Below are 27786 nucleotides of genomic sequence, written 5' to 3' on the forward strand. Positions count from 1 at the left end.
CATGTAAGTATGCATCGACTTTATCAAAAATCACATGACATGGTCAAAGGACACTTACTTTAAAAAGACGTACAATATATAATACAACAACATCATAGCAAAAAATGTTATATGTACACAGCTTTAACATACAGTTCAAGTGTGTGTGTGTGTGTGTGTGTGTGTGTGTGGTGAGGTTACACAGTTTTCCAAACGTTCCAAGACGGGAAAAGAAAAACATAACCTGCTTTTAAAAACCCTGCACCCTGCCGTCGTACTCTCAGTATCGCTGCTTTCCGTGTCTTCGTATGTCAGTCATGCAGGTTTTAGGCCGCAGAGCTGAAATTAAATGAAATGTACTTTATATCAAACAATAGCAGTGCATGCATTGCTGAATTAAATGCGTGTGTAATGATTGTCAGCACCTGGGTCAGCTGTCTGTTTCTTCTTGTGCTGGTGAATGATCTGATTCTCATTGGTCAACTTCACATCCTGGTACTCTACGTGGTTGCTATAATGACAGACGATGAGTTTCACTGACGCAAGCACTTGTTTACATGAACACAAAATGCATCATGGGACAAAAGTGCAGTCTGGAAGTGAACCGTAGGCTAGAAGGATGAATATAAGAGTGATCACAGCGTGTCATACAGTTCTTCTAACACACACACACACACACACAGAGTTTCTCATGTCATCATCTGGTCTGTTTTACATCACGCCCAGGGTGTAAGAGAGAGCGATCAGGCCAAACAAGTCAGTCATCAGCAGATGTGTGTGTGTGTGTGTGTTTTGTCTGGGTTTGGCACGGAGTCCTCACATTCAACTGTGGCTGTGTGTTCAATGCATTTTTGTGGGAGTATAATTACTGCAATTTTAAAAACAGTCTGATGCAATAGAAAACCCAACATTTCCTCAGCAACAACAAATGTTGCAGCACAGAAACATTAGATGCGGTGTGTGTACCTGATGACTGTGCTCTTCTCTCGGTGTGTGATCTGCGTGTTGTCTGTGAACAGTATGGTGTGGTAAGGGACGACAGGATCCAGGGTTGGCAGGATTCCCCGCGAAACGTTCTTCACACACTCTAAAACCCCGTTATACACTAACAGATCATCAACTAAGAGCTAAACACACAAACACACACACACACGACTGAATTAATGCGCATCAGATGCAGAAAAACAGGAGAGGAAAACACTGAATTATTATGTTTCACATGCTCTTAGATACCTTTATTCAGCAAGGACGCATTAAATAGACATGACAGTTAAAGACGTTTCTAATGACAAAAAGTTTTCTATTTCAAATAAATGCTGAACTTTTAAACTTTCTATTCAAAGAATTCTGTTTTCAACATTGATAATAATAATCAGAAATGTATCAAATCAGTGTAGTAGAATGATTTCTGAAGAATGGAGTAATGATGCTGAAAATCCAGCTTTGAACTCACAGGAATAAAATACATTTTACAATAGATTCAAACGGAAAACAGCTATTTTAAATTCTAATAATATTTCACAACATTTCTGGTTTTGCTGAGCAGAAAAGTCTTTCAAATGTATGAAAAAGTGTGTGTGTATGTGTGTGTTTACCCCAAATTCTTTGACTCCTCGCTGAGGTGTTTTGGAATAATTCCATAATTTAATCATGGAGACCGTCATTGGCTGGTCAAAGATGACATAGACACGGTTCACCTGGAAAAACAGACACATAACAATCAGATCAATTCTAGCCACTTAATGAGCACGATGCTACAGCAGGAGGGGGCGGGGCTTAGCTGATAAACTACAGTCACACACACACACACACACACACAGTTTGTCCTCACCAGTCCAGGCAGCACCGGTGCGAGCCACATGTGTTGCCCGTCGTGTGTGTCATTGACCCCATCTATCAGTTTATCAGGTGTACGGACGTCACCGCACACGTTATCCAACACATTCACGCTGTCCGGGAACGCAGCGATGTCTGGGGACAGATTGTTAAAGAAAACTCTTATTTGAGCTGTAAAGTGTCTTGATCTTGTTGGGTGATGTGTGTGTGGCCCCTTGACTCTGTGTATGTGTGTGTGTGTGTGTGTGTGAGAGAGAGAGAGAGTTCATAAGGATACTGTTGTCACTGAGAGGGATCTTCTGCTCATTCTGGTCGTAGAGCTCCAGTCCATTAAGGCCGATGTAGTAGAGGTCGCCCCACGATGTCAACAACTGCAGCTGGAAGATAACTGACACACACTCGGTCAAGGAAAAACTCAGAGATCTCATCACAAAATTGTGGATCAATGGGAAAATTGTACTTTTTTTAATGCTTTGCTAATTTGTTACTTTCTGCCAATGGCTGATACAAATGTAACAGCTCCACACTGGAAATTATTGGAAAAAGTAATTAAAGCAGTATAGAATTTTTATTTTTATTTTTTATCTTTATTATTATCAGTCTAATAAAATAATTTATTTGAAATAATACTAAATATATCCATCTATTTATCTATCTACAGACAGATATAATCTAAATAGATTTCAAATATATATATATATATATATATATATTTATTTGAAATAATCTGTAAAGATGCTTTTTTTAATCTGTTATCAATTTAGATTTTGAATCTATTGAACATCTATTTAGACATAATATAATCCAAATAGATTATTTCATATATATATATATATATATATATATATATATATATATATATATATATATATATATATATATATATATATACACACACACACACACAATTTCTAAAATAATTACAATATTTTTTATAACTATATAATCTATTTTTTTGATCTATATAGTAAATTTATGATAAATATTTTATTATCCTATCTATCTATAGTCAGAGATATATATATATATATATATATATATATATATATATATATATATATATATATATATATATATATATATATATTTTTTTTTTTTTTTTTTTTTTTTTAAGACATTTCTTAGACATTATCTTCAATGGATGAAATAGTCTACTTCAACAGATAGCTCCCTGTGAGATCTGACAAGTAATAGATTTATGACTAATACTGTTACTAAAGTTAATTTAGCTTGCAATACGAATGAACAGCATATTTAAAGTATTACCGGGACCGACAATGAAAGACACTGATATTTGTAATGAAGCGTATAGTGAGCAGAAGTGAGGATACATCCACATGGCATCAGTGGAGCCTCATAGTCCACACTGACCAGCTCATCTGTCCGGTTCCCTGCCCTGAACACACACACACACACACACACACACACAACATTAAACAACATGTAGGGTTAAGGCTGTCTGTAATATTTCAGTAAGCAAAGATGACAGTATGAGCGTGCTGCACCAGTGAGCGAGCACGTCCTCTGTGTTCTCGCTGGTCGAAGCGGGCGATCGGTTACTCGCTGTGCTCGTGTTGTTCTGTAGGTAGTCTATGAACAGAATCTCCTGTGCAAAGTCAAAGTGGCAATTCCCCGGACCCTTGCGAATGAGAAACCCCCCGATCGGAGAAATACACGCTCCGTCCAGGAACACACGCATAACCTTCACCTAGAGGAAGCACACGGGCACATGAGGTGTGTGTGCGTGTGCTGAAAAACACACTGATTTCGTACGAACAGAGACAGATTCCACTCTCACCCCTCGGTAAGAGTCTTCAGGCGATTTGTTGTAGTTCCACATCCTGAATCCGGCGATGGTCTGCGGCCGAGCGAACCTCACGGTGAGCGTGTGATCAGAACCGGACGAGAAGGGAATCAGCCACATGTGTTTATCATCTGTGGTGAGGTTCATCCCGTCAAACAACCTGACAGAGGAAGAAAACAGGCTTTAGAATCATCCAAAAACGGTTTCTGGTGTACAGAATGTATCTTTCACCAACTTGTCTAGGGTTCGAAGGTCGCTGCTGTACTCGGGGAGGTCGTTGAGGTCACGGGGTGACGCTGTTGCCATAGAAACATCAACAGGGATACTCTCACCGCCCTTACCGACGACCTCTAACCCCGTCAGTCCCACATAGTGAGGGTCACCCCACGACGACAGCAGATTCAGCTGCACAACTAGAGACAAACAACACACATCATTCCAAAGCAGCTTTACGGAAAATGCATGAAATGTTTCGTGCATTTTGTAATTGTACACACACACACACACACACACACACAGACATATCTTGGCACAGTTAGATAAAAGAAAACCTGTTTAGTATTGAGATTGATTGATACTTACTGCTTCCTGTATAAAGTCCCGTTGTTTCCTCTTCGGCTGCAGTCATGTGATCCAGCTCCATCTGAAGCAAAACATCCCATTCTTTACACATTGTTTGACCCCAATAGCAGGGCTCATTACTTCTATATGTGAGTAGATTATTTCAGAGAAACAGAAACGATCACAACAGCATCATTCCTCCAGTCTTCAGTGTCACATGATCTTCAGAAATCATGAAAATATATACTGATTTACAGCTCGAGAAACATTTCTGATTATTATCAATGTTGAGAACAGTTGTGCTGCCTGATATGTAAAAATACAGCATTTGTTTCTTAATATTATAATGTCTTTACTATCAATTTAATGCATGCTTGCTGAATAAAAGCATTGGTTTCTTACATTTAAAGCACTGGTATAGATATTTTTGGTTCTAAGCAGCATCACATACGTGGATGAGCGTGTCCTCCGTCCTGAACCCGGCTCGTGTGAACGGTCTCTCCTCTCCTTCACCGTCAGCCGTCTGCGGCCGCTGCAGATCCTCGTCCTCATCGCCCGCTCCGTCCGTCTCCATCTCACCCCCGAACGTGTCATCAAACTGCGCCATGGCCTCCAGGATCTCATCATCTGTGGTGAACAGGATGGTATCGCCAAACTGATCCAATTCTGAAACAACAACAATAACAACATGATGATGTTCATGTGAATTAATTCAATTATGAAGTGCACAGCCTTGCATCCTAAAAAAATCTGCTGATTTATAAAAAAATAAATCATTTGATGGTGTTGAGCTATTAATATTATTAAATGTAATAAATTAATAAAGTGCGATCAATAAAAACTTATCACAGTTTTTCATATATATATATTTTAATATACATTATACACTGTGATACACATCTGTATTTTCAGCATCATTCCTCCAGTCTTCAGTGTCACATGATCTTCAGAAATCAGAATAATATGATCATTTATTATTAGAATTATCAAACACTGGTGCTGCTTAATTATTGTTTTTTGTAACCTGTGATACTTTTTTTTCAGGATTCTTTAATGAATAAAATGTTCAAAAGAAGAGCATTTATTTAAAATAGAAATATTTTGTAACAATATACACTAAAAGTGACACTAGAGGTCAGTAAATATTTATTCTTTCTTTTAAGTCATCTTAAATTGTTAAGAAGTGACAGAAAAGATTTATATTTTGAATAAATGCTGTTAGTTTAAACTTTTTATTCATCAAAGAATCCTGAAAAAAACATCGCAGTTTCCCAAAAAATATTTGATAATTCTAATAATAAATCTTCATATCAGAATGATTTCTGAAGGATCATGTGACACTTTATACTGGAGTAATGGCTGATGGAAATTCAGCTTTGCATCACAGAAATAAATTATATTTTTAAAGGATATTAAAATAGAAGCCTTTATTTTATATTGTACTAACATTTTACAAGATTACTGTTTTCTGTATTTTTGATCAAATAAATGTAGCCTTGATGAGCAGAAGAAACTTCTTTACAAGTCTTCCTGATCTCCAGCTTTAATGCACTTATCAAAATAACAAAAGTAGACAAATGTGTAAAGTTTTGGGAATGCGAAAGGTGTCGAAAAATATGCCTCAAAGAATTAAAAGAAAAACAGGTTTATAAATAAGCTTTTTCACAAAATATGTTATTTTTAGTCGCTGTATTAAACCCCTGCAGATTTTATTTCAACATTTTATTCTCTCACTGGCCAAAAGTCTAACCCTGAAATCAGAAAGGTTTTTTTTTTATTATTATTAAATGGAGTGTTTAGACATATTTCTAGAAAAAAAATTCCATTCCCAAAACTTTACACATTTGACTACTTTTGTTATTTTGATAAGTGCATTAATGCTGATATACACTACTAAAAGTTTCAGAATCAGAAATTAAAAAATAGTTGTAATCTGGCTCAGAAGAAAACAAGAATCATATCTTTGTAGCAATTTTCTACAGATCAAGAGAGAATTAAAGACTTCGTCACCTTACAAACGCTACAAAAAGTACATTTCGTGAGAAAGTGTGACGCTCCCATGTGACTATTTTTTTTAAATCGGCAGCACCCCAAAAAATTTGTAAGAAAAAAGCAATGGCTATCATTCAGCACGTGTGTGTTATATTTCCATCTGTACCTCCTGAGAGCGTTCCTGACGCTTTGGCGATCTCCCCTCGGAAGACACAACGTCCGTCGAGGATCATTTCCGTTTCTCTCGCTCCTCTGAACGAGTGGATCCTGGACTTGTTGTAATTCCAAACCCGCATCATCGCCAGGGAGCATCTAACACCCAGATCCATGCTGATGATGTGCTTGTGACCCGGAGAGAACGGGGCGAGCCAGAGGTGCATGTCGTCCTGCGTCCGGTGCGCTCCGTCCATCAGGTTAGTAACGACTCGTGGGTCTTTCCCGTAGGCCGGAAGGATGTTGATGTCCGGCGGGTCAGCGGTGATGTGGACCGGGGTCACCGGCTCACCGCTGGAGGAAAAGATCTCGATACCGTTGAGACCGACGTAGTGACGGTCGCCCCACGTGGACAGGATCTTAATGACGAGGTGGCGACCCTGCGGGAGAACCGGGATCTCGAAGTCTTCGGGGTCGTCAGAATCAGGGAGTGTTGAAACAGAGGGGCGTCGGGAGGAGACGGGTGTCAGACGAGACTGACGCTGAACAAACTCATCAAAAACATCTCCCTCCAGCCCCATGTTGGAGATCCGCCCTCGCTGACTCTGGTTAAACTTTGTTAACGAGTCCCAGGACTCCATTAACGGGTCGTCCGGTTCACACCAATGTGGTTTCGGTCTTCGGTTACAGTCGGACCTTGGGCTGCTTTCCTCTATAGCTAAAAAATGAAAAATAAATGTACTTTACATTAATATTAAATGTGCATTCATTCATGGGAAAGAATGATTGGATGCATTCCCAGTTTATATATTCCTAGCATGCACTGGAGATGCAGGGAAAGTATGCAGGGAAAATAAACATCATACAATTCACAAAACCACAAAACCAGTGCATTTGAGTTTGAAACTTTTACCCTGAAATCAATGTGAAAAACTGCTGGAAACCAATTTTACTGCAGTTATTAAAAAAAGGAGTTACCCTGTTTAAATAATAATAATAATAATAATAATAATAATAATAATATCTGTTTACCCCCCCAAAGTTCCTTTGATACAAATGTATCCTAAAAAGTACAAGTAAAACACATTTCTAAAAACCTTAATTCGATCAATCTTCTAAAATGTAAGTACATTTAAATGAAATAAAAAATTAAAATGTATGCATTTAGCAGACGCTTTTATCCAAAGCGACTTACAATGCATTCAGGCTATATATTTTTTTTACCTAAAAAAATAATTTACATTCAATAATTAATTAATAATGAATTAATTAATTAAGTTCAAAATAACATTTAATAGATGTTTTTAATTGTTTTCGTCAAATAAGGTGCTACTGATAAAATTAAAACAATTTATTTACAACAAAATCAACTGAAATTAAAAGTTTACATATATGTATATGTGTTTATATATATATATATATATATATATATATATATATATATATATATATATATATATATATATATATATATATACACTATATATACACTTACTTTTTATCAAATAAGGAGCTACATAACAGAACTCGTATATTTTATACATTAAAAAAGGACTGAAAAAATATCGTGTTTTTATTATATTCCATACATTTTAACTATTGTTATTATTATTAATATTATTACCACTTTGAGAAGCACATTTAATCTGTACAGTAGCAACTTTCTTTCTTTGCTTCTTAATACACTCCTGTTTTTCTTCTATCTTCGTTAAGGTTTAGTGTGTTCACCAAGGCTAAATATTAACTAATCTTTTCCTAATGCATCACTTAGTCCTAGAACCAACTGCAACAAACCTGTCTAGGAATAATTATTATACCAGAGAAGCATTGATGAATAAACCTCTGTCATATTACTTTCTCTGTGAAGCACTAATGCTAATCTTATGCCTCTAGACGGCTGATGCAGCTTTAGTGTATGTTTAGTGAAATGCACCTGTTGTGGTGAACTCGGTCATGAGATTCGGTTGTGTCTTCTTCACAGATTGTGCTGAATTTCTCCTGCCACTGATGGGCCGCTCGGTCCGCTCGAACTGCTCATCCCACAGAGCCAAATCCTGGTCCAAACGATCGCTCAAGTGCTGCTCGGACACGGTTCTGTGTGGGCCCTTGTGGCTGGAGGCTTGTTTGCATGCGCTTACAGCGTTGCACGAGACGTCAGGGAGCACTGAGTGTTTGGATTGGGTTGTGTTTTGTGCCTGGAGCCACCGAGGACGCTCTCGTTCCCGATACGCTTCGGCATCATTCGCTGCAGTTCGATTCATCGTTTGGAGCCAGTGTGGAATCCGACTGGAGGACGGTTGCGTGGTCACAGTCTTCATCGTCTCTGTCCGGCCGGCGGGTAACGTGAGGTCCAGAGGAGAAGAGTCGTGTCTTTCTAGAGAGTCTCTCTGCATTTCTGCCACACTGCTTCCAGGGTTAACTACATCAGATTTGTCCTGGTTTGTTTCTACCACTGAAACACCAGCGTTCGACTCCTGAGTCTCTGGCTCATGTGGGCTGCAGTCTTGCAGACTGTGTCCTGAAGAGACCGGGCTCGGAGAGGTGCATTCTGGGAGATGTGGTTCCTGGAGCTCAATGGAGCTGCTGTAGTCAAAGACCTGGTTACCACAGCCCTTCTCCAACTGACCCTCGAACACCAGAGTGCTGTTCACGTGCAAGCGAACGTGTCGCGCACCGACGTCCAGATCCTGTCAGAAAAACACATGCATATCCAAATGGGTCACTTAATGTGAATATTACAAAAGTGCAAACTCATATGGGTATTTATACCACAAAATATGCCATGAATTTTCATAAAACACACACAAGCCCTATTAGCGGTTGATAACGGGGTGAATGAGAGTAAAAAAAAAAAATATATATATATATATATAAAATACATGTGTGTATATAGAGATATTTGAATAAATAATACTTAATCATCTATGACAATAGACATTTTATTCCGAAAAATTCAGAAAAGTACTTTTGGGAAAAAAAATTGTATAATATAAACTGATTCAGATATCAATTGTTTTTAATGCGGCAAATGAGAGACACACAACTTCAGCCCAAACACGTACATTAAAAGGACAACCTAGCAACCACCAGGCAACACCTTAGCAACACCAGGCAAGTTTTTCTTGTTCTGTTGACTTCTATAAAAATTTATTTGAACTGGTTTCCTTTATTCATTAATGAGCAGGAAAACCTGTTTTTGACCCATTTTATTACTAAAAATAGTTTTAAAATATTAAAATCAATAAAGAAACTGATAACTATTGAAATAATAATATTGTACTATAAAATAAAAAATCAGTTCTTAAAAATAATAATAATAATAATAACAAAAATAGTATTATAAAAAATATTATTTTATTACTTTTAAAATTTAAAAAGTACAATAAAACAATAAATAAATTGATTACTATAGAAATAATAATACTGCGCTGTAAAATAACAAATGTGTTCTTAATATTAATAATAATAATAAACAAAAACAACAATACTAGTATTATTAAAAATATTTTTACTACTTTTTCAATTTAAAAAGTTCAATAAAAATCTATAAAGAAACTGATTACTATTGGAATAATAATATTGTACTGTAAAATAAAAAAATTTTTCTTAATAATAATAATAAACAATAACAACAATACTAGTATTAAAAATATTATTTTATTACTTTTAAAGTTTTAACAATTTGTGTTCTTAATATTAATAATAAACAATAGCAACAATACTAGTATTACTCAAAATATTATTTTATAACTTTTTTAATTAAAAAAAAATCTATTAAATCAATAAAGAAACTGATTACTATTGAAATAATAATATTGTACTTTAAAATAACAAATGGGTTCTTAATATTATTAATAATAAACAATAACAATAATACTTACATTAAGGCTGCGGTTATAATTCCAAATTTTGATCCGAGAGATGCTGAAGTTCGGAGATCGTTCCACATTCCTGATGATAAAATAAAGCTGGACGGGCGGATGGAACGGACAAGTCCACATGTGACGCTCTTTTGTGGTCTGAAAGCACACAGATATTAAACACATGCTAATTATCTGCATCACTTATCATCAGTAGTATGTTTTCCCCACTTACTTTAGTTTTTCCGTTGACGAGGGCGGCCAGATTCCCGGGCTGATCCATGTTGCGAATGTCCAGGTCATGTGGAGACACGAAGAGTTTGTGATTTTGTGGACAGAAGAACTGCACTTCTGTGAGCCCCACCTGACCCGGGTGACCCCAGTTTGACAGGATCTCAATGCTAACGTAAAGAGCGGGCGTCACCTGCGGAGATGCTTCCCTCGGCTGTGTAGAAAACAAAGCGCTTGGTGAACTAGTCTGGTCAAGCGTTGACAGTACAGTGTGTGTTAAATCAGATACACTCACCGTCAGAGAGAAACTGCTGGTGTCAGCGACATCAATCCTCTCCAGAGCCTTTAACAAACACTTCTGCTGCCTGAGAACACGTGACAGAAACTGTGTTATAAAGATGCAGGTCGTCACTAAATAATAGTGTGCTATAGTTTTATTTATCATCAGCGTGTTTCAGGAATTAACACTTTTATTCAGCGAGGATGCGTTCAATTGATCAAAGGTGACAGCAAAGGCATTTATAATGTTACAAAGGATTTCCATTTCGAATAAATGCTGTTCTTTTGAACTTGAAAAGTTAAAACACATCACGTTTTCCACAAAGACATGAAGCAACACGACCGTTTTCAACAGTGATGATGATCAGAAATGATTCTTGAGCAGGAAATCAGCATATTAGAATGATTTCTGAAGATCATGTGACACTGAAGACTGGAGGAATGATGCTGGAAACTCAGGAATACATTAGAGTCAAATAGAAAAGTTGTAATAATATTTCAGATTTTACTGTATTTTGATCAAATGCATGCATCATTGGTGAGCAGAAGATGCATATCCACATACCGACCCAAACTTAAATCCTGACTACTTTAAAAAGTAGCCTGCACAACTCTATAAATTTAATCTTGAGGACTGTATACCTCGGTTCCATGAGAGAGATACTCCGCATAGCTCTGTTAACCCGATACTGATCATCATCCTCCTCCTCCTCCTCCTTAAAACAGAGATTTCACAGTCTTGTCATCTGTATTAGGCTACGGTATCGATCATTTATGTACGAGTATGACAAAGCAGTTTACAGACATGTGCTGGAACTGATCTGCTGATGTAAATGAAGCTCTACCGGTGTGTTTTCTCTCTGCAGGGCTGCCGTTTCCTCCGAATCTGGCTCCTCCTGCACCTTACGAGCCGCAGACAGGGGGCGCTCTACACAACTGCATGGCACTACAAGACAAGAAATCATAGGTTTGAGCACTACATAGGCAGCAACTATTCCTTCACTTCTTCTACAATCTCGGCTGGATTTCTAAAGGAGCTGCTCACAATCTAAACCAGATTTCACTGTACACTGTTAATGTTTGCGAGTATATACGGATGAGTAAGTGTGAGTAGCACACACGTGACGTCTCCGGTCTGCTTCCAGACGTTCTCTCCGTCGGTCTCCTGACGGTCACTGGTTTGGTGGGGATGTACGACTCCACGTTGTCTTTTCTTTGAGCTGAGAGAGCGCGCTCGATCTTTCGTCCACCTACACACACAAAACCTCACTGAAAGCATGGAGCGTTTCCACTGAGCTAACAACATCACGCTGAGGAATCGAGAACATTACCAGTGCTACACGATTTGGTGGGGGGGGGGGGTTATTATTATAATGTTTAATATTAATAATATATTATTATTATAACTCAATCTGAAAAGCTGAGTCCTTCTACACTTAAGCCTCTGTCACTAGCACTCTCTATTCTATTTCTATTTTATCTACTTTCTTTCTTTTTATTTACTAAAAGAAACTTTATCCTCGATCCCTAGCACTCTCTATTCTAATTCTATTTTACTTACATGCCTATTTTTTTTACTTTACCCTCTAACACTAGCAGTCTATTCTATTTCTATTTTATCTACCTGCTTATTATTATTATTATTATTATAAAAAAACTGACCCTCTAACACTAGCACTCTTTCATTTCGATTTGATCCACTTGTTATATTTTTATTTATTTTTTTGGTAACACTTTAGAATAAGGTTCCATTAGTTAATGTTAGTTAACTACTTTCGTTAACATGAACTAAGCAAGAACAATCCTTCTACAGCATTTATAAGTCTTAGTTCATGTTAATTTCAACATTTACTAATGCATTATTTAAATCAAAAGTTGTGCTTGTTAACATTAGTTAATGCACTGTGAATTACCATGAACTAACGATGAATAACTGTATTTTCATTAACTAACATTAACGAAGATTAATAAATACAGTAATAAATGTATTATTCATTGTTTGTTCATGTTAATTAATACATTAACTAACATTAACTAATGGAACCTTATTCTAAAGTGTTACCATTTTTTTAAATGTACACTCTACATTTAACACTAGCCCTCTCTATTCTATTTCTATTTTTACATACCTACCAATTATTATTACCCTTTATCACTAGCACTGTTTATTTCTATTCTATCTACTTCCTTTCTTTTTATTTAAAAAAATTGACCTTCTAACTCTAGCTCTCTCTATTCTATTTCAATTCTATCTACTTTCATTCTTTAACTTTATCCTCTATCCCTAGCACTTTATTCTAATTCTATTTTACTTACATACTATTGTTTTTAACTTGACCCTCTAACACTAGCACTCTATTTTATTTCTATTTTATCTACTTTTACCTAACTCCTTTTTTTATTATTAAAAAATTGACCCTCTAAGACTAGCACTCTATTCTACTTTAATTTTATTGTCTTGTTTTCTCTTTATTTATAAAAAAAACGTTACCCTCTAACACTAGCACTCTATTCTATTTCTATTTTACCTACCTACTTATTATTATAAAAAAATTGACCCTCCAACACTAGCACTCTATTTTATTTCTATTTTATCTACTTATTTTATTTGTATTTATTAAAGAAAAAAACTCTACCCTCCATCACTAGCACTCATTATTTCTATTCTATATACACTTGCTTTCTTTTTTTATTAAAAAACAAACAAAAAAAGACCATCTGACACTAGCACTCTCTATTCTATTTCTATTTTATCTACTTGTTTTTGTTTTATTTATTTATTTATTTATAAAAAGAAATCTTGTTAGGTGTGCCCTGTTGCTTCTATTCTATTCTCCTCATTTATAAGTGACTTTGGATAAAATCGTCTGCTAAATGACTAAATGCAAATTAATATTTATATAATTGTAAAACTGTAAAATAAAAATAATCATTAGAGTATAAAATGAATATTATTGTTATTTAAAAAAACAATAAATATTACTATTGTAATAAAAATGTTAAGAGAAACAAACAAGTATTTGTGAAAAACAGCATAAGTTGCTGTCAGAGATGATTACCTTGTGAGGAAGGGCTGAATTCCAGCATGATGAGGTCACCATGGCTGAGCTGCTTGCTGATTGGCTGGCTTGTAGGTTGGGCAGGAAGTGTGAGGTCAGGAAGGCTGTCGCTGCTCTCCTCTCTCTCGATCTGCTCCTCGATCCATTCCTCCTCTGACTCCTCTCCGTCTGAGTCTCGATCGCTGCGTCTGACGCTCAGCTCCAGGCTGCATCGCAGCGCCTTGAACACACAAACACCGGTCAACACTGAGCACACAAAGCACAAGTGATGCGTGGGTCAGAGCAATGCACTGTATTTATCTTCAAGTGTGCTTGTATGGGTGACTCTTCCTCCTCACCTTGACCTGGTCAGCATTCAGAAGAACTCTGTCGACAGGCTCCGGCTCGCTACGTGACATCAGATCCACAGAACGTGGCGCTTTACTGCCGTCATGAGCAGACTGAGAGACAAACACAAGGTTTTACAGTCGTTCTACCGTATTTTCCGGAATGTAAGTCACACTTTTTTCATAGTTTGGCTGGTCCTGCGACTTATAGTCAGGTGCGCCTTATTTATCAAAATTAATTTGACATGAACCAAGAGAAAACATTACCGTCTCCAGCCGCCAGAGGGCGCTCTATGCTGCTCACTGTAGTCTACACTGAAGCGCCCTCTCGTGGCTAGAGACGGTAATGATTTCTCTTGGTTCTAAATAAATGCAACTTATATATGTTTTTTTTTCCTCATCATGACGTATTTTTGGACTGATGCGACTTATACTCAGGTGTGACTTATAGTCCGAAAAATACGGTAATTGATCTGGAGATCAGAATCGCATGCTAAGTAGTATTTCTCAAAAAAAGTAGTATGCAGCATGTGCAACGTACACAATGTTTTGTGTGGAATACTGTCTCATTACATTACTGTATCATAATGCTATACTGAGTCATTCTATGTTCAAAAACACTGTCAAAACTACTACTGTTGTGCTGTGTCCATGTCATGATGGAATTAGCATAATTATGTTTTTTTTTTTTTTTTTTTTAAGGGAACACTAATTACACAAATATGTATGCATTGGAATTTCCTGTGTTGTTATAATAACTTTATAAATTAAGCTATTAACACAAAATGTTCTTATATAATAAATACATTTTAAATAATTTTAAAATAAACATGAAAAAAATATAAATTATATATTTAAAATGAGAATGCATCATAATGTTGACAGGTTAAATCAAAATCTGAATTATGAAAAAACACGAAAGAAAAATCCCTGTAGTGTTATATAACTACAAAAGCCCTTATATTTTTAAATAGTTATGTTTTGATGTCTTTCAGAATTTAGGAATGTTTTATGGCAACAATGATACCTAACAACATTAACTTAAAAAAAATATCTAGTTTAATCTGGTTTAAGAATCACAGTTGTCAGGTGGAGCTTATAAACTATAATAAGGATCTAGATTGACCAGAACATTTTCTGAGTTGGAAACTAGCAATTACAGTTATTCTGATGTAACATGAACATGCAGCGTTACTCCTGAGATGTTAACTGCACAATCACGGACACACACACACACACACACACACACACATATTCTCTCACCTCTATATCCACACTCTCGCATGGCTCAAAGTCATCTGAGTATCTGTGCTCTGGTGAAATCTTCACTTTACTTCCTTTCTCAGTGCAGATGTACACAGATTCCTACGGTAATGTGCATAGTGTTCAAATGCAATGCATTCAACCAACTACAAACAGAATGTGGGATGAAAGCATCAGCAACAGTGAAGTAGCAAGGTGTGTGTGTACCTGCACCCATCGTCGTCTCTGTGTTTTCTCCGGCGCTGTGTGGCTCCTCTGTTGCTGTCGATCTATCGCACGCTTCTCTCCGCTCTCTATGTGAACAGGCCACTAGAAGTCATTCAGACAGTCACGGGAAGCTTGCGTTCACACACGAGCGTGAGGCGAGGGTTTACCTGCAGTGTGTGTGTTTCTCAGTGTCGGCGGATGGGCCGCTAGTGAAGGCTGGATGCTTTTCCTGCTGGATCGGCTCACATGAGCGCCGTTGATGTACAGATTGAAGCCTTGCTCTAAAAGCTCCAACTCGGCCTGTCGAGGATCCTTCCTCTGCAGTCTTCTCAACGCCCTGAGAGAGAACACAAAACACACATCTGATCATCTCAAACATGCGGTACTTAAACAACGGATGTGCTTCAGCGCCCTAGACATTGTTGCTAAATGGTCAATCTATAAATAACTACAAAAGTTTGTTAATTTCATCATTCAGGCCTTTCATACTACATTTAACCTTATGCAGAGCTCAACAACTGCAAGTGTATATTTCCCAGCTATATATATATCTCACATTTCTGATCTCATGCATGCAGTTTCATGTCTTGTTAACGTAAACATTTGGTTATAAATTCTACAAGTCAAGTTTTTAGGTTGTCAACTACACTACTGTTTAAAAGTGTGGGTTTGCACTTTTTTATGTTCTTAAAGGAAGTCTCTTCTGCTCAACAAGGGTGCTTTTATTTGTTCAAAAACACAGTTAAATTAACAGTAAAATTGTTAAATATTATTACGGTTTAATATAGCTGTTTTCTATGTGACTATGTTGTAAAATTAAATTTATTTCTGTGATCAAATCTGTATTTTCAGCATCATTCCTCCAGTCTTCAGTGTCACATGATCTTCAGAAATCATGAAAATATGATGATTTACTGCTCAAGAAACATTTCTGATTATTATCATTATTATTGATACAAGATTCTTTGATGAATAAAAAAAATAACCTTGTGTAACATTACATATGTCTTTATTGTAACTGCATTGTTGCTGTATTAATAATAATTAAATCATTCAAAAATATATATTCAATGATAAATGCTAAGCAACACTTTTAAATGTCAAATTAGATATAAAATGCAAATGTGCAAGGTTAGTAACAAACCTAATAATATTAGATTTCAGATATCTGACTGTTTTAAGATATAACGCCACAAATTTCCACGACCCACTTTAGTGGTTTTTCAGCCAATCAGAGAAGCTCATTAGCAGGTCCAATCTTGTAGAACGTCACATGGACGAGCAGCGTTTGCATGTGATTCTTGTTGGGCTTGTAATAGTAGCCAACCTGAGCGCACACAGTTGTTGACCTGTGTTTGTACGTTTGTGTTCGGGTATGTCATCAAACCTGTTTTTATGCTGCAGGTTGATTAAATATTCATCCAGCTTCTCCTCAACAGAAGAGTGTTTCCCTCCCCTGCTCCTCCCGAGCTCCTGCAGACAATACAACTCTCAGTCAATCTGAACAATATCAGACACCAGATGAGACAGAAAGCTGCACAGACACAGAGACTGGAGCGACTGGGGATCTCAAGGAATTTCATAGTCATTGGGTTTCTTTAAGAAGCTTTGAAGAAGCACAAATACATGCAATGCATGCAAAAATAATGATAGGTTCACTCTCAGTCCTAACAGTTGACTCTGCATATTAACCTGTGACAGGAGCGAGTATTACAACATAGAAAAAAAATCTTTAAAGTGATCGTTCACCCAAAAATGTCCATAATCCATAATAATAACGCTTCCTCCGGTGAAAAAGCCTATCCGTTGTTGTCTCTCACATCAAAATACTCCCACATATTCATTTTGATCTGTGCATATTTCTTCTCTCGTTCTTTTTCCCTGGAGAAAGCAGTGGATATTATATCTCATATTTTGTCAAGAAGCGACGCTTTAAAGTTTAAAATGTCTTAATGATGGATTTGTGTTCTCACAAGCACACAGCTTTCTCTTTCCCTGATGGACTGTGGATTATTGTGATGTGTGATGTGGACTCTCATTCTGACGGCACCCATTCACTGCAGAGCATCCACTGATGAGACAGTGATGCAGTGCTACATTTCCCCAAATCTGATGAAGAAACAAACTCATTCTAATCTTGGATAGCCTGAGAGTGAGCACATTTTCAGGAAATTTTCTTTTTTTTTTTTCATCTCTTGAGTCTGAGACTGATTTGTGAAAGAGGTGAGAGACAGACACGGAAGAAGAGAGACAGATGTGAGAGACAGACATGACTCTTACAAAATCTGCACTGTTTTTCAATCACAGCATCTGGACACTAGAAAAGCATGAGTCAGAAGGAAAACAGACAGGAAAAAAGAAGAAAACGAAGTGTGAGTGCAATTTATAGCTGACAAAGAAAGGATATTTGCACTTGATTGAGAATAATTATTTCAATTGGCAGCTAATCACAATTCACCTTTAATTAAACACCTTTTTTTAAGGTGTATGTAAAAATGCGCATCTATAATGCTTTGTTAATGTAAAGCTTTAGTTTTTACCAAGTTCCAAAGCTATATACTGTCTATTATTAGACAGATGTTATACAGATGTTCACATGCTGAAAATTAGCCTCTCTGCTAACAACAACACGCAAATCCTCTCCGCCATTAAAGTATAAGATTTAAATCACTCTAAATTCACTCTAGCATTCATTTCTACACAATCTGAAATAAAAAGTTGTCAACTTACTGTCCATGACATTTCTCAGCTGAAATCGCAGTTCTGTTTGCTTGCTGGAGCGTCTGTGTTGTTGCTTTTAGGGAGGGCTGGTAACCAGAGAGACGCTGACCAATCACAGCGCGTCCTCTAATCACAGTCCCCGCCCATACGACTGTCACTACGAATCACAGCACGCCTTCTCATTAGAAGATCCGCCCACACAGGTGAGGCCAACGCAAAATTCATACCCACATCTGTCATTCATCTGCGATAAATGAATCAATCATTTGAAAATAAAGTGTTTTTATCCATTTACAATTTTCTTTGGATATTACAAGCACTACTGACCTTATTACTTAACTAATAATGTTTAATAAGTCTAATGAGACACGTTTTATTTTTATGTAATTTTTAAACGTTGGTTAGGTAACATTACTTGGTCTGTTTATGCGTATTTATACTCATAAAATACAAATTGAATGCTGCAATAATAATATTTATTAAAAGAAAGATATATAAATATATATAAAATATTCTCTGATCCAGATAAAAAAAAAAAATTAAAGCTAGTTTCAATACATTTTTGATTAAAGTTAAAATAAATATTGGATTGCTTTTCTTGGAATTGTACGTTTTTCTTTAAATTAATTTTTTTCAAATTTTCTAATCTTTTGAAATGAAAGAAAACTAATAGGATTTCTATCATTTAAATTTTTTTCATGTAACAACACAATTTACCCAATATATTAAGACGTATGATAGGTATTGCTTGCTACACAGATGCACTGAACATCAGAGATCAGAAAGTGAATCTCTCTCAAATCCAACGTAAAACGATCAGCATAAAAAGACACTAAAAATGTTAAACACATTTTTATTCATTATAAACTGTATCATTTATATAAAACCAGACAAAAAAAGACTGAAATGAAATCACTTTGAATTAAAAAAAAAAATAATGTAAACAGTAAAATAAAAGTAAAAGCTCACAGCAGACTGTATTTCCCACTCACACATCTGACCACTGAGAATACATGAGAATGAATGAATGCATCCGAGGAGACGTGAATGAGAAGAACTAATAAAGTCAGAAACTATTAGGGAAGCACGTGTGAGAAATGAGGTTTTGAGGGCTCCAGGACATCAATCACCAAAATCTGATGTTAAACAGAACCACCACACACCCCTCAAACCAAAAATAACCGTTAAAACACATTCCCTGCAGCATTTATGCTGGCATGCATGTGTGTGTGTGTGTGTGTGTGTGTGTGTGTGTGTTCGAACTCGGTAGGCAGCTGACAGAATTCCCTTTTCTTTGGCGTGTTGGTCAACTCCAAAATATTATCAAGAAGAAACCGCTCTGGATGAAATGTGAACATTAAAACAAATGAAATGAACAATAGCAATAACTTAAATAAAAGTGCTTAAAAAAAACTATTCGTTTGGAGCCCTTTCATTAAAACAAAAGTCTGAGCGCACACCGGGATGCCCAACGCGATAAGACTGAAAATTTCATAACAGGATGGAGCGTGACGGGCTCAGAAACACCTCCGCACGTCATCGTCCACAATTCACCACCATCCCAAAAGCATCCGTCCTCAAGTTCCCGGCCACACGGCCGCGGCCTCAGAGTCCGACTGTTCTCTCCGCCGTCTCTCCATCTCCCACTCCACGAAGGAGTCGAAGAGGCTGGGCCAGGCCTCGTCCTCGCTGTAGTTGCTGAGGTCCTGGCCGATGCTCTGCGTGAAGTTCAGAAACATGTTCCAGGTGTCGCGAGAGATCCCGCGCACGGCACACGGATTCTCCGACAGGAAGTCCAGCCAGTGCTCCAGCAGCGGCGGCGTGTCCAGTGTGAAGACGAGCCGCCACAGCGCGATGGCGATGGAGCGCTGCAGCGAACGCTGACCCTGCTCGGCGTCCAGCCCGAACTGGAAGGTGAAGCGGTAGAGATCTTTAAAACTCTCTTCTCCACGGGACTCCTCTAGCAGCACAGAGAACCGAGAGCAGATGCCCGGGATACTGTCGGCTTGGATCGCCTTACAGCCCTCCACAAACTCCCTCCTGAGACACACAAGTGCAAAACATCTTCAGTCAACATTTGCAATGCATTTTACTTCTGTATGTGGTGTAATGTGTGACCCTGGACCACAAAACCAGTCTGAAGTGTCAATCAATAATAAAGAAGCTTTCCATTGATGGAAATCAGGAATCTGAGGGTACAAAAAAATCTAAATACTGAGAATATAATCTTTAAAGTTGTCCAAATATATTCTTAGCAATGCATATTACTAATAAAAAATTTCGTTTTGACCTTTACGGTTCCAATTTATGGAACACAAACTTTACTTAATATCCTAATGAATAAAAATAAAAATATATCATTTTGACCCATAAAATGTGTATTTGGGTATTGCTACAAATATCCTCCAAAGACTCAAGACTGCTTTTGTGCTGCAGGGTCACATATGCATATGCATTTTTATTAATTTTAGTTAAAAGTTCATTAATTTTTTTTATTGTTTTTTATGAGCTACTTTTAGTCTATATACTGTAGGTTTTATTCATATTTCTTTCAGTTGTAGTTATTTATTAGTGCTGTCAAATGATTAATCGCGATTAATCGCATCCAAAATAAACGTTTTTGTTTGTTTTGTATGTGTGTGTTCTTTGTATATTTATTACAAACACACACACACACACACACACACACAAACACATATATATTTATATATAAATAAATACACACAAATACAGCATATATTGAGAAAATATTTGAATGTAGTATTTACAGGTTTATATTAATATTCATATGATTTATTTTATAAAGAAATATATATTTAATATATAAATGTAAAATTTTCGGAAATATATACATGCATGTGTGTGTGTGCGCATTTATATATACATAATAAATATACACAGTACACATAGATAAATTATGTAAACAAAAACTTTTATTTTGGATGCGATTAATCATTTGACAGCACCAGTTATTTTAGTGCATCAACATCAATGTTGTCGAAAGTTACTTTTAGAAGTAATTCGATACAATTTTGCATTACTCCCTAAAGTAACTAATTGACCCTTTGCCAGGAGTTTGACTGACAGGTGATCTGACCAATCATAACGCTGAATCTGGCATTTTGTCCAACAAAACAGAAACAGACAAGAGAGTAGATTAACGTTGGTGGATTAAACTTGAAAAGCGGAGTGCACTGATGTCTTTCTGTGGCTGAAATGAGATAACTTCTGATGTTCATTCATGTTTATTTTGTGCTATAACTAGTAGTAAAGAGGAAGAGATGAGTATTTTTCACTGCGTGAGAACATGATGTGTGGTGTAAAAGCGCAATTGCTTTCGGACATAGCAGAAGTAACTAAGGGGGCGGGGCTTTGCGTTACTTTTTGTCTAACGTAATGTGTTACTTTACTGTTGCATTACTTTTTCTCATCTGTGCTGGCTTGTTTGTTTTTAATATAAAAAGTTCTGTTTTTGTTAAATGTCAAAGCCCTTTCATTTCAAAAGTGTAATGAATAAACCCCAGGCTGAATGTAAATTCAGATCTGTATAGTAGAGGACACAGCTCAACAATTGAGGAATAATGAATTTGTTTTTGTGCAAGTAAAGCGAGTTAATGCATGTACAAATTTCTTCTACAGTAACGCTTCTCATTACTTGCTCAAATAAGTAATCCCACTTTACTATTTATTTGAAAAAGTAATCCGATTCTGTAGCTTGACTTACTCTGAAAATTAAGGTCAAACAAATAGAGGAAAAAACCCACAACTGCAAATGCCGTCATTGCAACACTCCATCATGATGAAGCAATCTTGTCTGTCTGTTTCTGGCTGAACCGCACTGACTAATCGCCTCTCACCACTGCTATTCAACAAGAACTCTGGGAAAACATCTCTCTTTATTGCTTCGTTTTCTTCAGCTGAACGTTGACATTTTCAAGCATTTGCATTAGAACCTTATAATACCCACAATGCAATGCTGTAGAACTTAGAATGCAATATTAGTGCATTGCTTATGGCGCAATAATTCAATTTTGACCGTTGAACGATGAAAGAACGGTTACAAATTATGACTTGTGTCACTTCCAGGTCTTCTGTTGCACATTAAATGGAAGATCAATTTTTGTGCATTGCATTCTGGGATACGTACACTGAATGACACTTGAATAGCATAATAACATACAGAGCATGCACACACACAGACAAAAAAAAAAGTTCTTATGAAGCAATGTATTCTAAGATTGCATTTTCCCACCTTCTAATGTTCATTCATGTTTATTTTGTGCTATAACTACTAGTAAAGAGAGAGAGATGATCGGTTCATGTGCCGCTTGAACTGAGGTGCTACGGTGATCTATCGTGACGCATAGCAGTCACAAAACAGTTTTTATTGTTTGAATTTCTAAAAAATAAATACATTTATAACAGAATTTAAAGCTGAGACTTTGTTTCATCCAAGATCCATTCTAAGATTGCATTCTCCCATTTTTCTTTTTTAAAGAAGTTAATGCTTTTATTCAGCAAGGATGCATTATAACTATCAAAACTGACAGCAAAGACTTTCATAATGTAAAAAAAACCCTGAAAATTAAAATTATATCACCGTCCCCACAAGGATATGAATGTTTATAACATAATAAGAAATGTTTCCTCATGTTAGAATGATTTCTGAAGGATCATGTGACTCGGAAGACTGGATGCTAAAAAATTTAGCTGTGCATCACAGAAATAAATTTCATTTTAAAAGATATTACAATAGAAAACAGTTATTTGAAATTGTAAAAATATTTCAAATTTTTATAGTATTTTTGATCAAATAAATGCCGCCTGGCTGAGCGGAAGAGACTTAATCTTACTGACAGTATCTATCAGAACTCACCTTGTAAACTTGCACATGGTAGCAGCCTGGAACTTCCACGCCAGCACCAGCACTCTGAACTCGGCCGGATCGACGCACAGATCATTGCAGAAGCGCTCCATCCCCTCCTCCAGGATGGCATCTTCATACTCGTCCTTATAACAGGAGAACAAGTCGTCGATCTGAGCGAGCGACACTCCTCCAGCGTCCTGCGCGCTCGTCTCCCGCTGCACTTCTGCGGAGACGGCCGGAGCCGTGCTGCTCTCCACGGTCACCTCCGACACTTTAGTGCCGTTGAATATGACATCGGCGGAGGACTTGGCCACTTCCTCTGTGTGCGTGCCGCTTGAACCACCTCCTTTTTTACCGTGCGATTTCCCGGCATCCTTTTCGCCACTTTTACTGCCCAAAGAGGATGTGGGGTTTTTACATTTAGTCACACACTGACCCATCTCGTTCCCGTATCGATCGCCCTGGGCGTCCACGTCTCAGAGGTCTTCCTTCAGGTCCAGACGGCCCTTGCTAGACGCCGCTGCTCTGGCTGACGGACAGCAGTCACCATGCCCTGAAATCAAAGTCAAATCAAAGATTCATCATCGTGGAGAAGTCATTTCAAAGCGCCACTGAAAGAAGTCTAGGGTCTATTATGCTTTGTGTTCATGTTTATTAAATGTCAAAGAAGACTGAAGAGGATTTCACAACCCTTTTTATTCCACTTCCAAAGAACGATGACGATCAGATGAATCTATATCACACGTATGCTCTTCCTCTTTTCAGGGCCACAAACATAAAGTTCCCTAGAGCTTCACTTCCTTCCACACAGCCAACAGACGGCGTATCTCACCGCGGTTAAAACTCCCTATTCCATGTGATTTTTTATTTTCATTCTGCCTCTTTTGGAAAAGCCGACCCATTGAATCATCTTGCATGAATCTTATCCTGCCGAACAAAGAAAAGCAGTTTCTAGATTGCACCCTGTCAGTGAATCAGAGGCAGGGCGGGACGTTAATTAATTAACCAGTGTGGGGAAATCTATTCATTGTGGCTGCTGAACTAGTATTCAGTGTATGACAGCATGAGTAGGGATTCAAACAGTCAGGGGGCGGAGCCATCACTCCTCCCACATTCTGATTGGCTACCTAACTACATAAAAGAACTCATTAATGCTTCCAGCATCACATGAGCAAACATCCCAAAAAACTGTGTTATTAGGCCAGGGCGAGTCACACAGACCTGCACAGACTATTCTGAAGTTCTCAGAATAACACGCTACTAACGAGCCGTCTGTGTCTCTTCAGAGGAATGAGAGCCATGCGTGTCCAAAATTCATTCGTTTCTGGCCTTTGTTTTGTGTGTTAAAAACCAAATAATTTTTCTCTAGCTGTTTAGTTGAGTTTACTTATGAGCAACATTTTGTTATGCCTTTGAAACATATCATTAAAAAACACAATCTGATTCTGAATGCAGCAATAAAATACAAAACGTGTCAAAAATTAATTAGTGCCATAATCAGACAAGAGACGAATCAGTACAAAGAACCTCGACGACATGCCGAATTATCAGTTTATAACCTTTGCCTAACAGTGTGTGTGTGTATATATATATATATATATATATATATACACACACACACACACACACACACACACACACACACACACAATTAGAATGGGATATAACAAACTGGGATGGGATAACAAATGATAAACATTATAAGATAAAATATTCACAAAATACTAAAGTCAAATATTTACTTTAAATCAGTCATTATTAATTATAATTAATATTAATATTTTGTTTATCATTTTAATTCTATAAAGAAAGCATTTAAGACATAATATGAATATTTACCCCATATTAATAATATTAATATATATTATATATATATATATATATATATATATATATATATATATATATATATATATATATATATAAAATAAGGTAGAATATTAACTTAAAAATAATTTATCATTATTTACTATACTTTTTTTTACAAATAATTTTATATAGAGAGAGATTATGAAAGAGGATATTTACAGAATTATAAAGTAGAATATTTATCTCATATTTACAACTACTTTTATATATCATTATATTTTACTTTATTTAAAAAGAATACTATACATATATAGTATGTATGTATGTATATTTTAAGAGAGATTATTAAAAAATTATGAAGTAGACTATTTATATGAATAATTATTCATTATAATTCTATTATTTAATATTTATTTTATAGTGATTGTGTATATTTATGACATTGCTATGCTTAACATGCAGCTGCCTTGAGCTGTTGCTCCATCATAATAATAATAATAATAATAACATTTAAAAAATTAGTGTCACCCTTATCCTAGCACATCTAATGGTGACACATAAGTTACCCTTAACACTGTGTCTCTATGGAAACCGGAACACTGCATCGACCAATCAGCATCCAGCAGCAGAATGATGTGCTCAGAGCGACAGCATCAGTGTGGATCAGGACACACACACACACATGTGTGTGTGGTGTAGTACGGGACACACTGACTCACCCAAATCCCTGAGCACTGAAGCCACGTGTCATCTGAGGAACCTCCATAGAGACGGCCGGATCATCCACGAGCCTGAGCACAAGAAAACCAGAGACTGTTAGGAACTGATACACGCCACACCACAGTCTGGAGCATCTACACAACACACCTCTTACACACCACGAGACCGGAAACGGTTTCCTTAAGCTCTAACTAACTAACACCCGCGAGGCAGCCTAAATAAAACAGGGTAAACGGGAGCTGGGTTACATGACCGATGTATCGATTAAACGACACATCACCTGACTGGGGTCATCGTCATAGCAACACACATCAGATGGAGATGTGGCCAGCATCTGGGGGTCAAAGGTCAAGAGCAAGAACAAATTTGCATTTGTAGGTGGACAATCAACAACAAATGGCATCTGCCACCTAAATGACTTCCATTATGTGCTGCATTTACAGATATATTTAATAAATGCAGTAATTAGTCATTTGATGTGAACTGCATGATAAAGAATTTGCATATTAAACTACCTTGGTATTTACACGCACTCCAAAGCTAAAATAAGAATAAATTGGTACATCAGTGGCTATCCAAAAGAACATACTATTACTATAAATGATCCCAGAAATATGATAATTCCTGCAAGGTTTATTGAAGGGAGATACAACTTATTCCATAAATAAATAATGTTTAAAATATTATTTGGAAAACATCTAGTTTCTATTCAGCTATTCTAATCAGGTTTTTTTTCTCTTCTCATTATAGCGCTGTACAGTTAAATGTATTTTGGTTTACAACTTTTGTATTTGTAGATTTTAAACCTAATTTTAAAAAATGTATTAATGTATTTTGTATTTAATTTTCAGTCTAATTTTTATTTAATTTTATTGATTTATAATTTTTTATTGCATTTTTTATTTTAATCTTATCTACACTTAATTTAAATCATTCTTATTATATATTTAAAAAATAGATTACAACAAATACAATAAAAATATGTATTTTATTGAAAAATTCTCTTTTTTTAAGCTTTTCTCTAAACTTTTCATCAGACCCCCTCTAGCACCACATGCACATAGTTTTTTCCCATGGTTAAACCACTGTAAAACATAGTAACAGCATGGTACTTCTTTTTTTACTGATAAAAACTCATGTTTAATGTCAATGAAAGGCAATGTCACAATCTCGATTATATTATTATGTGAGATTCCTGCACAGATGCTGTCAATCTAGTCAACATTTTGGTGCATGACAATCAAATGTGGAATTTTGAGCATCTAAAAGAAACCTACACTATTTTAGGCCATCAGTTTTATATATAAGCATCATTTTAAGGGATGTGATAATACTGTCTATGTAAACAGCTAGAGTCTCTTGTCAGTATAAATGAGAAACTTTTCCTTTAAAATACGATTAACTATCCGTCTGTACAGCAAAAACAACAAATGTCATAACTAACTACGCTCTGGAATTATCCTGATAGTATTAATATGAGACTGTATGCGAGTAATGAAACAGATAAAATATTTTATTAAAGAGCTGAGCTCATGTTAGCAGCTTAGCTGGTTAGCTTCTGATGAGAGAGGTTCATTTCTACACACCGAACTTCAGTTCAACTCTAAAATGTGTGGATTTAGGTCAGAAAGGCCGCAGAGATGTGAAGTGGAGGTGTTTTGTGTTGGTTTACCTGTGGAAAGATGATGAAATGGATCGGAATCAGCGCATTGTTGCTGTCATGCTAAAGCTAAAGCTAATCACGCCCTCCGGGCGAACCGGATCGGTTCTGAATCTCTGCGCAGGAGAAGAGCTTTCTCTTTGTGTGCTTCTGATGCCCTTTGGGTCAGGAGATGATCATGGTTGATCATCACTTCCTAAAGAACCGAACACGAACCGAACCTGCGCTGTTCCGAACCGGCTCCGGTAAAACCTCCGCCTTCACCGGCTCTCACACTCCTCGGGGTCGCTGCTAGGGGTTTGAGATGGTCGTGACGGACTCAACACGGACCCACAGAGACGCAGATCGGCTGCTGATTAATCGATCGCAGTTTCTCTTTTTGTTTGGGTTCGAGAAGGTCTGCGCAAAAGCTGACGCATATACAGCCGCACCAAACAGCCCACGGCTCTCTGACTGCGC

The 27786-nt window shown here is 36.7% G+C and overlaps 1 protein-coding gene across 1 annotated transcript; it reads right to left on the minus strand.

The window, feature by feature from the left end:
- Positions 1 to 27786, minus strand: LOC127946087 (katanin-interacting protein-like). The gene is given in 27 exon segments (XM_052542402.1): positions 1 to 318; positions 405 to 490; positions 946 to 1106; positions 1575 to 1676; positions 1811 to 1950; positions 2093 to 2203; positions 3147 to 3211; positions 3321 to 3523; positions 3614 to 3779; positions 3855 to 4032; positions 4202 to 4262; positions 4632 to 4846; positions 6339 to 7043; positions 8259 to 9012; positions 10207 to 10344; positions 10421 to 10781; positions 11338 to 11641; positions 11817 to 11945; positions 13755 to 13974; positions 14093 to 14194; positions 15344 to 15445; positions 15551 to 15887; positions 16938 to 17023; positions 19855 to 20311; positions 23148 to 23691; positions 25667 to 25738; positions 27340 to 27786. Coding segments are annotated over 25 exon segments (5673 nt in total). The 5' UTR covers positions 23579 to 23691; positions 25667 to 25738; positions 27340 to 27786; the 3' UTR covers positions 1 to 259.

Source organism: Carassius gibelio, chromosome A24 (assembly GCF_023724105.1).
Source record: "Carassius gibelio isolate Cgi1373 ecotype wild population from Czech Republic chromosome A24, carGib1.2-hapl.c, whole genome shotgun sequence".
Classification (NCBI taxonomy): Eukaryota; Metazoa; Chordata; class Actinopteri; order Cypriniformes; family Cyprinidae; genus Carassius; species Carassius gibelio.